This window comes from Leptonychotes weddellii, chromosome 9 (assembly GCF_054177405.1).
Source record: "Leptonychotes weddellii isolate Sample4059 chromosome 9, ASM5417740v2, whole genome shotgun sequence".
Taxonomy (NCBI): domain Eukaryota; kingdom Metazoa; phylum Chordata; class Mammalia; order Carnivora; family Phocidae; genus Leptonychotes; species Leptonychotes weddellii.
Window position 1 is genome coordinate 79482556 of NC_138377.1, and position 17001 is coordinate 79499556.

General features: G+C 33.2%; 1 protein-coding gene across 2 annotated transcripts in view; it reads right to left on the bottom strand.

Annotated features, from left to right (window-relative positions):
* MYEF2 (myelin expression factor 2) overlaps positions 1-17001 on the bottom strand; it is a 33987-nt gene that overhangs the window by 5442 nt on the left and 11544 nt on the right. Inside the window, exons 6-16 of one of the 2 annotated variants that reach the window (XM_006736798.3) lie at positions 16139-16330; positions 15283-15436; positions 14698-14747; positions 14514-14577; positions 9723-9824; positions 8189-8239; positions 7824-7892; positions 7481-7579; positions 7121-7183; positions 5190-5398; positions 5060-5111 (exon numbers count right to left, since the gene is read on the bottom strand). In XM_006736798.3, coding sequence (XP_006736861.2) covers positions 5060-5111; positions 5190-5398; positions 7121-7183; positions 7481-7579; positions 7824-7892; positions 8189-8239; positions 9723-9824; positions 14514-14577; positions 14698-14747; positions 15283-15436; positions 16139-16330 — 1105 coding nt within the window. The remainder of the gene's footprint in view (positions 1-5059; positions 5112-5189; positions 5399-7120; positions 7184-7480; positions 7580-7823; positions 7893-8188; positions 8240-9722; positions 9825-14513; positions 14578-14697; positions 14748-15282; positions 15437-16138; positions 16331-17001) is intronic. The other variant, XM_031031751.2, reaches the window with a different exon arrangement.

Here is a 17001-nt window from a genome sequence, read left to right on the forward strand (position 1 = left end):
TCAACTGCTCACCCACTCAATAGTAATTAAATGGTCCAAGTTAATAAATGTCATAGTGAGCCAAAACCATGATCCTGTAACCCAGGCTAGGCAGCCTTTAACTGTTTCTAAAAGTTATAAAACAGACTAATCCCCAGAAAAAATTATATTATCATGATTAAAATAGATCCAAACAATATATAACCTACAACTGGTTAAAACAAAACAAAAAACACAAATCACATTTTCTAATAAACAACATAAAATGAAACTTTAAAAAGCTTTAAAGATAGATGTAGAGCAATTTCCAGAGTCCTCTTAATATCCTGAATGCTGGGACCTGAAAAAAAGAAGTTTAATTAAAGAAGCATACCTTGGTAAATGGCAGCACTGTATAGTGACTCCAAAGGAGACTATGCAGAATTTTCAAGGGCTTTTAAGGTTAGAGGTTCTTCCTTATTCTACTTTTACCTTTTATAAAAACTTAGGGCTTTTCTTAACATAAGCATCCCGTCATAGGTTTATAAGCAATAATACTAAGGTTCATTAAGCAAGAAACCTTCAAAACTTCAAAGGAAAGTATGTAATTATCTCGTGCAAAATCTGTCTCAATCTTTCAAGACAAGTTTCTTTCTTTTTTCCTTCTCTTAAATTGTATCTCTCAATTTAGGAATCAACACTCAGACCCCCAAATTCCTGGACTCACGATGATCTCACGGCATTTCAATTTGACAAGGTCTCTCAGCCAGGATGCTTCAACATGCTTACAGTTTGGACACTCAGGCTATAGAAAATGGCCTATATGTGTTTCATGGTTAGACTGTCCAAAAATCCCCACTAGGCACAGAACCAGAAAGAGTCGTATGTTTTCTAAGTTTCTTCTAAATCCCATAAAAACACCAATTGAGATAATTTACTTTTCTAAAGATAAATAATCGAGGAGAAAAAAATTTAGTTTCAAAAAATTAAAATCAGACCTCCTTAGCTATTTTTACATGCTCTTGAGGTCTTTCTCAAATGACTTAAATATCTACTGATCTTGTATGATTCCATGAAAAACAAAAATAGAACTGCTATTTTAACAAGTTATAGGACAAAATAGTATGCAATGAGAAATCAGTACCACAGAATAATCAAACATATTGCTGTTACCAATATACTAGTTATAAAAATGACTTATCCTTCAGTGAAAGAGAACTTTTCACTTTATTTAATCCAGCCTATTAACATCCTGTGGTATGCTTTGGGAAATGCTGATATAAAAGCATATCTAAAAATACACCAAATTAAAAGCACAAATAAATGGTTCAATATAAATCTACTACCAAAGTGAAGCTGTAACACAGAAACAAGAGAAAAAAAAGCAAAATCAGATATTCTACAAGAAGCCATAATTTTGATACAAGGGACAAAAAACAAAGCTTTAGTGTTTCTTTACAAACAAAAGAAAGTGACTCTATCAATGAATGCTCTTTGTATATTATTTTTACTGTTACTGCAGTATTTTTACTATTAAATTATTCCAGAGTTAAAGTCTACTAGTCATGCTTGAAGCAGCATGTGCTTTAGTAAAGAAAATCTACCACAAGTCTCTACTTTCTATCTGGTTAACAAGCATACTGATCTAGAAAAACTCCATAATGGAAATGTGTGAAACAAAGTTGTATTTGTTTACATGGCTTATAGAAGAATAATTAAACGGGCTTTCCTTGCACTGCAGTTCTAAAATGTTATGGTCCTGCATCATACTGAGCCAGAAGGTCAAAATACAGCTAAACTGGACAGTAAATATGGGAGCAAGTTTGAAAGACTATGTCTATTTGACCCCATTAGCACAACTTAAACTAATGTAGGGTCCAATTCTGAATGAGTCAGTTAATTTATTTATACTCCGCTTTCTTAAAAATGCATGTCACTGAGGAATTACATAGGGTGGGATAAAAAGAGATCTATTTTTACTACAGTCACTTATTTCTCATCCTGTTACATATTTGGGGATATCTGAACACATTTTCCCCTAAATTACGAAGGCTGAGGAACTATACTGCATGTAGTATAACCTAAAGTACATTTTCTAGGGCCTCTGTACTTGCCCTATCAAGGACAGTTAGCCACTACAGACGGTCCCAACTCATAATGGTTCGACTTACGATTTTTTTGACATCATGATGGTGCGAAAGTGATACACAGCAGAAACTGTACTTTGAATTTTGACCTTCCCCCAAGCTAGTGATCTGTGATATGATACTCACGACACTGGGCAGAAGACACTGAACAGCAGCTCCCAGTAAGCCAGGCAATCACAGGGATAAACAATCCATACATTTATAACCATTCTGTACCCACATAACCCCTCTTTCACTTTCAGTATGGTATTTAATCAATTAGGTGAGATACTCAATACCTTATTATAAAATAAGCTTCGTGTTAGAGGATTTTGCCCAACTGTAGCCTAATGCTAAGTGTTCTGCGCATGTTTAAGGTAGGCTGGGCAAGGCTATGATGCTCAGTAGGTTAAGCACAGCCCCATCGTAAGTTGAGAAGATCTGTATAGACATTTAATAAGCAGACGGCTTGCTGGTGAGCCACTTACAGGCAGATATTGTCCAGGGAAGATGCCTGGAGTACCACTAGTCTCTTACTAAGAAGGAACCAAACGTATATACTTACTCACTTTGGGCTCAAGGGGAAAAAAAAAACAACAAAAATCTGCCTTTTACTGTGAAAGAGGTGATTACTGACTTGCAGCAGGTTAAAAAGAAACTTCCCATACTAACAAAGAAAAAACTTTCTAAGATTTGAAAATAAATAAATAAGGGACGTGGCAGAAAAATGGATGGTTCAGTTCATACAAGCCAGATAATTTCCATAGCTGTCAATAGCTGAACACTTAATTCTATATTACCATAACTTATTTTCTTTCCCATCACAATGCAGTTCAAGTTTAAAAACAGGAAGATGGTAGGGAATTATTTAAACATAGTATTGCTTTAATATAAATATGAAAGTCAGAAGCTTTTACAATAGAATTGAGAAAAACAAAAATCATTACTCTCATATTATAGACTGATCAAAAAAAGGACATAAGAAGAGAGCTAAAATAACAAAGTAAAGAATAATAACCATTTTATCAGCTAAAATGCTGCACACATTTTTTTAAGTATAGATTTGGATACTATTTTTTTCCTTTCAGAAAATATTTTTGAATTGCTGATGTCCTTCTATCAAAACAATGCCACTCCATCAATAAGCCCACCAAAAGACCTCAAGTTTGCTGCAAGCCTTGCTCATGTCTCACCTCAGAAAGAAATATGCCTACATATGATAAAGAAAAGTCAACTCAATATTGGTCACATTTTCATTAATGTCATTTGTTTGCCCCACTTTGTTCTATATTTGTCTCAGTTCTACTGTTAAAAATAATGTCATATATCTCATTTGGAGATTTTTTTTCTATTGAAACTATAACAGAGATCATCTATACCTGCTGTCACTGCTCCTCATTTGACATATTTCACTAAGGCCCTCCCTAGTATATTCATTCCTCTGCAGTCTATGTGATTCATGGCCAAATGCTGCTTACTCATTCTGGTAGATGTTCTTACTCCTACAAATATTACCAACACTGCAAATCTGTTACAATTCTGCTTTCTCTTAGTGGTACCTGTTTGGGAGTTAAATCATTTTCAACAACTTTTTTACAATAAAAAAATATTAAGTTTCTCTTCTTTGAATAAAATATAAATGAAATACAAAAAAAAAAAAAGGATCAACAAAAAGAGTCAAAAGAACATCCTAGACAGATTCACACTGTATGTTCTTTGAGGGCAAGAGGGATAATACCTTTCTTTGTTCATATTTCTAATTCTGTTCACATTTCTAATCGGACCATCAAAAATAACACTATTTGTAGATTTATTCAATGAGTAAATAAGTGAATAAATGAGTAAGTTCTGCTCAGAGTGCTTAACTCACTCATAAACACTTAACAAACTCTTACTATATGTACCAAGGCAATGAAAAATGTTAGAATAAAGATGACAGCTCTTGCATCAAGAGCCTCCATCTAGGAGGGAAGAAAACATGTGAGCAGATTATTACCACAGAGTCGAGTATAAAGTACTCTGAGAACACAGCAGATGACAGCCACGTGATCACTTTGATCACAGGTAATCACTACCACTTTATGATAGTAGCCAAAGGCTACTTTTGTGGGAGAATACTGAAGTTATTCACCTAATGATCTCAAAAAATTAGAAGATATATTCTAAATACTCCTAAGTTTCCATCAACTTTCAGAAACTGAATGTTCCATCACTATATGCCACCTCTATAGCTTACCATTGTGATTATAGTTTCTGGGATACCATGCAATAGCAGAAAAGTACTGGCAGGAAATCTGTTATGTTGTTCCACTCACACTAATTCTCTCATTAAGAAAAAGGCTCTCTTTTAAAGTAATAAAACCATCTCATCTTCTACAGACTTAATGAACACAGTAAGGTTGTATAGACAGCATCATCACAGCCAAGAATAGTTTATAAAAGGGCTAGAAGGGCCACCAGAATGTATCTAAGGAATTCCAGGCAGTGGACTCTATGCTATCAGCTAAGTTTCCTGTGTCGTGTAGGCAACAGAGTGCAGAATGAGTCTCATCTATTAACTCCACATCATTTGGATGTCAGCACTTTGGGGTCATGTTGACAATGCACTGCAGTACACTACAAGCAAGGAAATAAATATACCCTTCATTAATATTTCCCACAGAAGAAAAAGTCTTTTTAAATGCAAGCAATGATGATATATTAACCTTTCAAAAATCAGGTAATAAAACAAGCCCTTTCTTTATCCACAGAAGGCAATGATAGGCTCTACTCTGAATCTGGTTATTTAGTAGTAATTTGCACTGCTCTATGTCAGAAGACAACAGAGTAATTTACTTGAAGTGGAATTAGACCTGTTGTACTATCCAGGAACAAACATCTGGACAGGTAAGGTCTAAACACAGTGCTTAAAAGCTTAAAATCATTTGTTCCTCCATAATCAATATTAACATGTCTGCAGTCATTAGCATACTTACCACACTGACTGAATTTCTCTTTTAGTTTCTGCCAAGTCAAGTCAAAAGGCAGCTAGAATGAAAAAAGGTATTAGTAACAGATATACAAAGAAAAAAAAAATTTAAGTATCCTTTACATTTAGTTGCTTACATTTCTGACAAATATCTGGTTGCCTTTGGAGCCTATTCTGTCTCTTATTCCGCTTCCCATTGGCCCAGATAGAAATCCTCGATCCATATCGATGCTCCTTTCCAGTATAGCTCCTATACCTGGTCCCATTCTATCAAAGCTGGAGCTCATCCGGTCCAATCCCATCCCCATTCCTCCAGTCACATTGTTCATGCCACCCATGCCACCACCTGGATTTCAAGAAGGGAAGGGGGGTTTTGGGAATTTGGGTGTTTTTGTTTTAAAAATGGAAGAAAAAGGAGAAAGAAGAGGAAAAAGAGGAGGGAGAAAATCATTTTTGAGAAAGAAAGGGAGAGAAAAATTAATTCATTTATATAACTGGATCATATATAAACATAAAAGCATTTTCACATACACAATAGAACAATCTTCTAAGAAACAGAATTTAATCTGTATACATTCAGTTAGCTGAATGTTAATGGCTAACTGAATCTGCTCATTCTAGCCACTACATAAATACATCATACATACATACTTCTATAAAATTATATTCTGATCATAAAACACATCATATAAGTTATATAAATTCTCTACCAGTTATTTGATCCATTAGTGTTATGGTAGCTTTTATCATTTTTCTTTAATAATACCATGTTTAATAAATGCTAGAACAAAGATATATGAAGTGAATTCAAATTATTACAATTCCAACACGTTAACTATTGATCTCATCATACTCTCCCACATTAATATTCTTTCACCTCAGTATCTTCTGTTTTTCATGCAATTTCTCTTTCATATCAATTCAATTTTCAATAACAACAGAAAAACCTAACTTTTAATCTCAATATTATATAGAACTTAAGGAGATAACAAAAAATGGAATCATGCACCGTTGGCCAGAGCCTGAGAATTTAACTCATAGCTCATACCCAATTCATGCTTATGCACTGAGTCCCCTTTAATTAATTCCAATCCTATTCATTCTCAAAACATCCTTTTTTCTTGTACTTAATATCCCCATATATAGAAATTCTAAAAATTAACATTACCTTCAAATTGACTTTCTATGAATAACAAATACAAAGGTAGGAAAACAGAAGTATAAACACTGAGGTGAAAAAGGAAAGTAGGGAAGTTATGATTAATGGAAAAATGACCAAGGCTAAAAAAATGATGAAAGGGAACGAGAAGCAAGGTACAATGGAAGTAAATATCTTTAGCTGATAGGATTTTAGAAAAGTTCAAGTAGGCTGTATTTCCTATTTGTGAGATTTCAATTAAAAGAAGTCAGTAAAGTATGGAGAGCTCATAGAGACATGGCTCAGTAAGCAACAGAGATCAAAAACTGAGCCATGTCTTAAGACTTAATATAAGGCTTCAAATGTGGTAGTGGCAACAGATGGAAGACACGGGGCAACTACTCTTGATTCTGTCACAGGAAAAGTTTAAGAGGAGAGGAAATAAACATCTCTTTCAATCTTAGCCCTCAACCTCAGGGGTCTCTAGAGGTATTACAACTGGGTCGATTCACCTGCATCTACCCAAAGACACAAGATGTTCACAGATGAAATAAGCTAGTCACCAAGAGCAGCTGTAGACAACAGGCAAGGGAACAAAGCTGGTGCTAAGGCAAAAGTTGCTCCTGACATGTGATCACAGAAATCCCCCGATTCCTTAGTTGGAATGGAGCTTCTTGGATTAGCTGACAGTTAACACATACTCTGGTGTTAGTTTAGAAATGTCAAAGAAGTAAAATTCAAAGTTAGTTTAGAAATTTCAAACAGTGATCAAACAGAAAACCTCAATAAGTATCAAAATTTCTCTAAATTATGACAAGACATATTAACACATAAGAACAAAGTATTACTATACTACAATAACTACTCTTGCAAACTCTTTTGCAAGCACTCAAATATTACTGAATAAATTCTAGTAAAATTTAAACCTACTTATTCCAGATCCTACTGGACCCATGTTAGAAGCTCCTATTCTTCCTGCAATCATTGCACTGCCTAAACAAGGATGGAAAGATAATATACTAATTAATTTGAATAATCGTATTTTAAAATCCCCAAGGTACTATGCTCTCAGATGTACAGTAACCAATAAATATGTCTTCTAGAAATAGGGTTCAAATATATAATATACTGAAAAAGCGAGCAAGTACATTAAAATTCCTAAAGTATTTTTCATCAAGTAATAAATTATGTGAAACATTATTAACTTCCAATTGTTCACAAAAAAAAGGAAACAGATTCTGAAAAATATGACCTGCAAAAAGAAAAGGAGAAATATGCAGCCAGCCCTACCAAGTCTACCAAAGGAATCTCCAAAGCCTCGATTTATTCCAATATCACCACGTCCAAAATCTCTCTCCATGCTACTAGTCATCGCACCACGGTACAGCTCTGAAAAGATTATGCAACAAATTAACCCTTTTTCAAGTGCATCAGAGTACATGGTAATCCATTTAGGAAAATTCTGAAACTAAACTGAAAAGACAGCAAAAGTCACAAATACAAAAAGGTCCGTGATTTACCAACTTACCTCACATGCCATATAATATCCCCAGTCCCATCATGCCTGTCCCTATTCCCTATGCCCATATGCCCTCTGAAGACATCTACAGTACCCATTCCTACATTTACCTACCTCCCATTCGGCCAACTCCTCCAAATCCTCCCATGCTATTCATTGCTTCCAGACCACCAAACCCAATTCCTATGGAATAAAGATTAATTCTGAGATTTGACTGTCAGTTATATAGCCGAAAGGTACATTTTGTAAATGTTAAGTCTCATCAGTAAGCTCTTCATCCACCCTACCTTGTCCAGGGGCTTCTTAACACATCAATTTCCATATCCCTTAAGTATGTACCAGGCTCAATTTCTGCTAGCAGCCTTTAGGTGTGAGCCAACAATAAACCATGATGTTTTTTTCCTTGGAATTCTCAACACAGCTTCTAATTTACTAAAAATGGTGATGGGTACATACAAAAAACAAATGCTTATACATACCTCCTCCAATTCTATTCATTCCTCCAAAACCTGGACCATCCATTCCCATACCTCAAATAAAATACACAGTATGTACGTTCAGTCAATCTTATTTTTATGACTAAAGAATGACATAGCGCAATACAGCAAAAGATAACCACTGGCCTAGTCATGATGGAACGCTAGAGAAGCAGCAGGGCACAGGTGGCTTGTGTGTTATGCCACATCAGCTGTCTAAGCATGAGTCTTCAAAGAGGCTTCTATGAATATTTATTGAATGAGAAAACAAAAGTCACTGGTCACACTCACATTCAAGCAGAGAATATCTAGGACTAGGTAACCGTTCCCTCTTTTTTTTTTTTTTTTCAACACACCACACAAACACAAATATCACCACAGCAGATTGAGAGATCAAGTCAGAAAGTAAGGACTCCTTACATGGCAGCTAAGGGAGCAGTAAAAAACTAAAAATAAAAAAGCATGCGTGTTTAGGAGGGTGGAGGGCCTAAGAGTAAAGGACAAAGTTTCTATCTGTTTGGGTCAGAATGATTACGGTATAGCTACCCTCATAATTTACAGGTTTAGCTATAGCATCTCAGCAAAAACAGGAATCTGATAGCATTTATTAGTCCATCAATTAAGACACAGTTCTTGAAGTATGGTCTGGGGTCCAATAAGTCAAAACTATTTCATTCATCACATAATATTAAGATATTTGACTGTTTTACTCTCATTCTCTCATGAATATAAGGCGTAATTTTCCAGAAACTACATGTTGTATGATACTCTAACAAACTAAATGCAGAAGCAGATACAAGAGCATGGGATGTCTTGCATTAAACCAAACATTAAAGAGATGTACAAAAAAGGTAAAACAATGCCACTCTTCTCACTAATTTTTTTGTATTGGAAAATACAACTTAGTTTCTTAAAAATTATATTTATATTAACACGAGATTACTGTTATCTTAAATACGTAAGTAGTTTTAAATTTCTAAGTTTTAATTTCTAATACAGTAAATATTGACAAACATAACTACATAAATGAAAGCACTTTGGGATCCTCAAAGAAATTTGAGAGACTAAAAGGGTTCTGAAACCACAAAGTTTAAAAAACTAATCTTCAAAGACAAACTGTAAATTAGTCCAGGTAAAGAGCCAAACAGCTCTCTGGAAAGCTACCTTCCCAGCTATACATATAAATTTCACCTGCTTATGATAGGGTAGCATTTCAGTCAATACAAATACTGTATATCCACAACACACAAGGCACTACATTTAAACATTTGCCTTCTGCCTTACAGACATTTTAAAATCCAAAGTGCTAAAAGACTAGCTACAACACAAATGGCCTCCGAGGAACCTGACTGACCTTGGCTCACCCTCTTTCATGTTCTCTGCTCTTGAGGTTTCATTCTTTTTTCAGGCTGAATGACATCCTAAATGCTCAACTATAAACAGAGTCCTTTGAACATTATTACAAACTAGTAAATGTAAGCTTTGTAATCTAGCAAATGTACCATTTAAAAAGAAATAAGAATGTGAGAATACTCACCACTTGGACCTAAATTTCCCATTACACCACCTATGTTCAACTGGCTGGCACTAATAGGCTGTCCGCCTGGACCAAGTCCCATTCCAATGCCTCCAAGACCGCCTAAAGCATAAATAAGAATATTACTAATCCATATATAATTAACTAACTGGCACTAAATAAATTTTTTAAAGCTAGATGCCTGTAGTAAAATTTCCAAAATTTTGCAAATTTGCCAATAAGAGCACTGGTTCTTGCTTTCATCAGAATGCAGCCCACTGAAGCCTCACTATAATACCATTTATTAATGAGAAGTGTTTTATGAAGCCGGCCCATCTTATATCCTGGGTTCAAGGCATACTGAAAAGGATTAATGAAATACCAAGAGGATTTTGAATAATATTATACACCTTATAAATGATATACATATCTGAAAATGAGAACCTTGCTCAAATTTGTAGAACCACTTAAGAAGAATTACTTTTAAGATGCTTTAAATCAAACTAAAAAGTCAACAACAATGACAACATAATATTGAATAAAACAAACGTTACATTATCTGGTTTTGTCCATGACATATTTATTGACATTTATATGGCACCCTAAGTGTTTTCACATCTATTTTCCATAGAGGAGGAAATTTTTGAGACTTTAAGTTACTTGTATAATGCCATTTAGCTATGAGATTAAGCTAGGACTAGAATTTAAGTTTTCTTCTCTAAATCTAGTATTCTTTTTACTCTCTCTTAAAATAAACTAATTAAATTTGTTGAAAACAGACTTTAAGTTGATTTCACGACCTTAAAGACTTAACATTTGAGTGGGAACTATTTTATTCTACTAAATCTGAGTATGGCTTTAAAGTTCTTGCTAATCAATGTAGCAATTAAGTGGCAGGGGCTGAGAAAACGATATACCATATATATTTTTTAAAAGATAAAGTACAGAAGCATGTTGTGTTAAGTTGGAAAGATTAATGTGATCTGGTAAATGAAATACCTTTTTTCAGCTCAGTTCCTAAAAATGGTCTAACTGAAAGCAATAGCACATTTGACTAACAGCAATCTCATGTCTATACCTAAAACTCCTATTTTTATCTCTGATATCATTCGTCATTAAAAAGAACCAGGACTCCTTGAAATTAGGCCAATCCCATGTCTCTGGGACTAAAAAAAAAAAAAAAAAAAAAACTTCCCAAATCTGGGAAATCAAGTTTTACCAAAAGTAAGAGTATCAGCAGCATAGGAAATGAGAAGGCTCCCACTTAACAAGTTACAATAATTTGAGCAAAATAAGAGAAGGGAAAAATGAGGACATTAATAATGATTAGAACAACAAACTGATTCTGTCAAAGTCTATGAATTCATATTATATCTCAATGGAGAAGAATATATAAAAACATGAATCTCAAAAGAACAGATACAGAAGAAGTCTGAATACAACAGAGGATATTTTTTTATCTAAATAAATAGAAGAGTACTAATAGGGCAAAAATAAACCAGAAGCCCTGCAGAAAGCCAGGCAGGATCTTGAAAGATGATAAATAATAAGTGATAAGGTAAATTTGGTTGAGGGAGAAAAAGACTGCCCTGTAAAGAAAGAAAAGGCAATATTCAAAGACACATGAGCTGAGAATTTTCCAGAATTTACTTTAAAAAAACTGAATCCTCATATTGTGAAAGCTCAATAAAAAGTAATTCATACCCACATTGTAGAAAACTGCATACCAAAGACAAGTATCTTAAAATCAGCTACATGAAGAACAAAGATTACCTATAAAGAAAGGACATTTCAACTGATAGTTGACTTAATATAGCAACAATGGAAGCCAGAAGACTGGGATATTTTCAAAGTGCTGAGACAAAATAACTACCAATCTTAAACTGCAAACCAGCAAAACTATCTTTGAAGATATTTATACAGACTATCCAAAATTGAGAAAATTTACTAACAACAGATCCTCATTAGAAGAGCTTTTAAAATATATCCTTCAGGGAAAACAAAATTAGTGCCAGGGTCTGTGAAAGCAGAGAAAGGCAAGATAAAAAAAATAGTAAATAATAGTAATGCCTAATTTGGGGGACTAAAAAAAGCAATACAGAACTAAGACAATGAGCAATAATAGCACCTAATCAGTAGAAAAGTGATCAGAACTAAAACATTCAAAGGTCATTCTATTATTGAATAAAAGAATTACATTAACTCCAGACTTCATATCACTATATTAAAAATCCAGGATAACCACTAAATGAGAAAGCAAGATAGGAGAAAAATATTTGTAAAAAAAACAGAAAAATATAATACAAAATAAGATAATGGGCAAAAATCCAAATAAATCAATAAATGTGAATAAACAAAACAAAGCTGTTGTATCTATATTAATATTAGACAAAAGACTTAGTTACTAAAGATAAAATCATTTTAAAAGATAAAATTTTGATTCATTAGGAAAACATATCAGTTCTGAACTTGGATGTACCTACTAAGTTAGTTTCAAAATACTTAAAGTAAAAACAAGAAAAAATAAGACAAATCCAACATTCTAGTGGGAAATTTTACCATATACAACTCTCAGTAATTGACAGCACAAGCAGACATGATTATTAATAGAGACATAAGAAAATGTAAATGATTAACAAACTTGATTTAATGGACATATATAGAACACTGCACTCACCAAGCACACCTGGAATATATATTAAAATAGTGCCATATAGTAGGCCATAATGCAAAGTCCAAATTAATTCCAAGAATCACAATCATATCTTCTCTGGCCACACTGTTTAGTTAAAAATTAGTAAGAAAAAGCCCCATACAGTTAGAAACTCAAAAATGTATGGCTTAAGAAGAAATCATAATAGTAATTTAATAAAAACTAAATCACAATAAAAATACTCCATACCAAAACCTGTGTACAACAGCTACATTTAATAGTTATAACTACTTTTACTAGAAAAGAGAGGCTGCAAAATTAGTGAAGTAAACATTCAGCTTAAGGAATTTGGACAAAAATAAGAAACTAAACCCAAAGAAATAGAAGAAAGTATTAAAGCAAAGAGCAGAAATTAAGATACAAAAATGAAATTCACTTCTTTGAAAGCACTAATTAAACTGAAAAATCTAAGCAAAACTGATCAAGAAAAAAGAGAAATTGCAAACCTTTGGAATGTATCAGAGGGAAGAACTATAGATGTAGCAGAAATTTAAGAGACTATTTTATGCCAATAAATTTGAAAATGAACAAAAATGGTAAAAATCTTAGAAAAACAGAAATAACCAATACTGACTCAAGAAGCAATAGGAAATATGAACAATCATTAGTTCAAGTCTTCCCCCAAATAATACAGGAAGGCCAGACAGTATTACAAGTAATTTCTCATGAACACTGAGAGAACAGATTATTCTAACAGAAAAAGAATAAATACTCCCCTACTTAGTACTGTTTCTAATGGCCAAAAACTAGAATAACCTGAAAAACAAAAATATATATAATGTGGTATTAGCAAGTTAAAATGAAGGAACTAGAGCTACAACTATCAATATGAATGCATCTCAAAAACGATATTAAACCAAAAACAGCAAGCTGCAGAATAATATATACAATATGATGTCACTCACCCCAAATTTTATATCCAGCAAAACAATTTCATGTAGTGTTTATGGATGTATAAATGCGTAGCCAAATGACTAAAGCCTAAGTGATAAACACTATATTCCTTAAGTTGTTTCCTCTTGGTATGGTATATCTGGTGGTCAGGAGAGAGGGGGAGTCTCAACTTTATCTGTAAAATTTTACTTAAAGAAAACTCATCTAAAACAAATATGGCCTGTGATAACTACAAAAGTATTTTATTTTTGTCTGTATATTTAAAATATTCTATGATTAAAAAACTTTAATAAAAACCAGAGACGGTATAGTAAAATAGTAAGAACAAGAGCTAGTATTTTTGAGTATGTACATTATACCAGAACTGTTCTAAGTGCTTTACATATATTAACTCATGCAACACTCATGCCAGACCCATGATAAAAGCGCTATTAGCATCCTCATTTTGCAGATGGAGCATTGAGACAAAGATGTTAAGTACATTACACTGCGTTATAATCATTTGGAAAACAATATGATAATACTGATCAATGAGCATACCTGAGAACCTGTATATCTACTTGAAGGAAATAAAAAACATACCAAATATTTGTATACAAAGACATGAATTACTCTGTTGATAATTAAAGAGAAAAAGTTAAAACAAATATACCAAACATAACTGCAAAATAATTATGGAGCATCTATACGTAGACTATTATACACCGAAATAATTATGGAGCATCTATATGATAGACTATTATACACCTAATAAAAATACTTGGAAAGAATTTTCAACATGGAATACTGCTTATTAATGTTAAACACACACCAAAAAATACAAAATTATTTATATGGTAGTACTCAACTATGTAAAAAAATATACATATAAAGAAAGGCTAGGAAAGATACACAAAAATGTTATAATGGAGTCTACTTGTGGTAAAATTAAAAGGACTCCTCTTCCCTTCATGTATATGAACTTACCAATTTTTTTTTAGTATGTATGGCTAGTATAACCAGGAAAAACACCAAAAAAAATGGTACATACTTATCTTTTCACTCTTCTTCATCAACATGACAACCTATCTCCATAACTCCTAAAACTAACCCTAAACTGAGGGCAATGTGCGATATAGGCACAAAAATAAAAGAGTTTTGCTTAGCATATAATAAAATTGAAAAACAAATAGTCTGCACTGTTTCTAATAATAACTTTTACTTACGTGGTAACTGTGGTGTTTTACTATCATGTGAACGGTAGTCTTCATGAGGGACAGACTTGTCATCCTAATTGCAAAAAAAGTTTATTATATGGTTAATTCATAACTGAAAGGATCTGTAATGCAGAGGAGAGCAGATAAAAGATTTGAAGAGATTGAAGGGTTGAAGTGATATATAGGAACTCACCATTTTCACATGCATAGGTCTATCAAACAAAAACTGCCCATTGAACATAGCTGTTGGTTCAGTCAAGGAAACTCAGTTAAGACTATAAAATTATACTTGAACACACATTTTGAATAATCTTAGAGTCAGACTACCTCTATAATTTTAACATCTTACTACTGTACTTATTTGTATTAGTCTCTTCCATATACTCAAAGAAAAATCTTGAATTCTTTGCTTTACAGTTTTACTTTATAAATAAAATATAATCTAATTCAACCACTGAAAAAAGAAAATTAACAAGGCTTCATTTAAAGCAACTGCATTAATGTACAATGGATTACATTAACTGTCAACAGCAGATATACATACAATTAGTTGTGGCAGGAAGAGAAAGTAGAAAGAAGTTCATACCAGGCTTATGCATAGCTAATTCAAGTTTCAAGAGTGACTTTAGTACTTGGACATAGTAAAGGTTTTATGTGCTGGAGACTAAAGTCTAATACACATTTCTAAGCCAGGCAACCTTAAATTCCATGACCCCCACAAAATGGTATCAAGCTTCTTCAACCTTATTAAATAATGCTAAAGTGTAAATCAGGATACAAATTGCTTGAACTGCTTCAATTGCTTGTTCAAAAGTGACTGTGCCCATTCCTCTGCTCTTGCCATCTTTGTCTTCTTTAATATCTGCCCGCTTTACAGTTCCAGCTATGCTGAACACCTCCTTTAGCTTCTTCCAACCAACTTTGAAGTCAAGCTTAACATAAAATTATATAAAGTTACATACCTAATAAACCCTTCTTTCCATTTATAAATAATACAAACAAATCTTTTCTAAACTGTCAAAACTATAAAGAAGTATACTTCTTGTTAGACAGTACATCAAGAATATTCAAGTAAAAACATCTTCAGTTATTTAAAATCAATTAAGCTACATCTACATTGTTCCTTCTCCTGAATTTTTTTTAAATTCCCAAAATAGTCTCTCAACTGCCCAATCCTGTTTTATACATTTGAAACTTGCACATCTATTTTTACTGAGAGAAATTCAGATTTTGGAAAGTATTGTTGGTATCACTGACTTTCAAAAGCTTTGAACAAATGGCAAACCAACTACAACGTGCACATTCACAAATATCAAATAACAAAGCTAAAGAAAGAAATCCATTTCCCAATATGAACAAAAATCACATATAATGCAAGTAAATATTTTCAAGAACTGCTTAGGTATTTATAAATTCCACAGTTCTCTTTTAAAGAATCCTACTCATATTTACACCCTAATCTTACATATATAGATTTAAACTGGGTTCGAGTTTACAATAATTACTGTTCCACTTACTTTAGTTAAAAATAAGCAAAATGTTCTATAAACCTACAACCCATTCATCTAATTTAATAATCTTATGATTAGAATTAAATACTGAATGACAAAATTTAAACTAAAGCTTAAACTTACATTAGCAACAAAAATTGTGGAACCAAGTCTACCAGCCTGCAAATTACTGATAACCTCAGGAGGAATGTTTGGATTATTGAGAATGGAAGGTGGTAAATTCATCAACCCCGATCCCATATCGGGTACATGTCCTCCTGGAAATGATCCTCCTGTTCGTTGCAATGCCCTACGAGCATTTTCTCCATCAGGATCCTATAACACACATTGAATGTTAAATACCACTAGACACATCAATAAATCTGCATCATTAAAATAACAACTTCAAATTCTACAGTAGCTATCCCAACTGGCTCAAATTATTGGCTCTCTTGAAGAGTGAGCTTTTTTTCTTATCCAGGGAATTCAGTCCCATAAAAACCTGTGGACAGACAAAAGATTTCAGTCTCCAGGGGTGTCAATTAAATACCTCTTTCCAATCACTAAAGTCACTTAAGAACTTGAAATTAGTTTAATTTTGCCCTCATACTAGTGTACAAATATATGACACAACACATAAATATACATAATTCAAGAGGAACAAAATACTTACTGTTGACTCTTTTCTTTCTGAAATGCAGTAATGGTGAATTCTCACCACTGGATGCCCAAGGCAATGCCAAATCAGACTAATTCAAAGCTTTGCAACAGTGGAACAGACTGTTATAAAACCCAGGAATATTGGGGTAAAGGGGAACTTTTATAATGTGTAAATTTCATTCCTAAACAAAATATAATTACCCACTTTCCAACCTTTTTCCTTCCTCAACAATGACTATGATCTGACAATTGATTATTACCAAAGACGAAGAGGTGGGGGAATGATAAAGAAAGGCTAAGTGTCCAAGTGAAGAATAATAAACATCGCTTTTCATTAAGTTCATTAA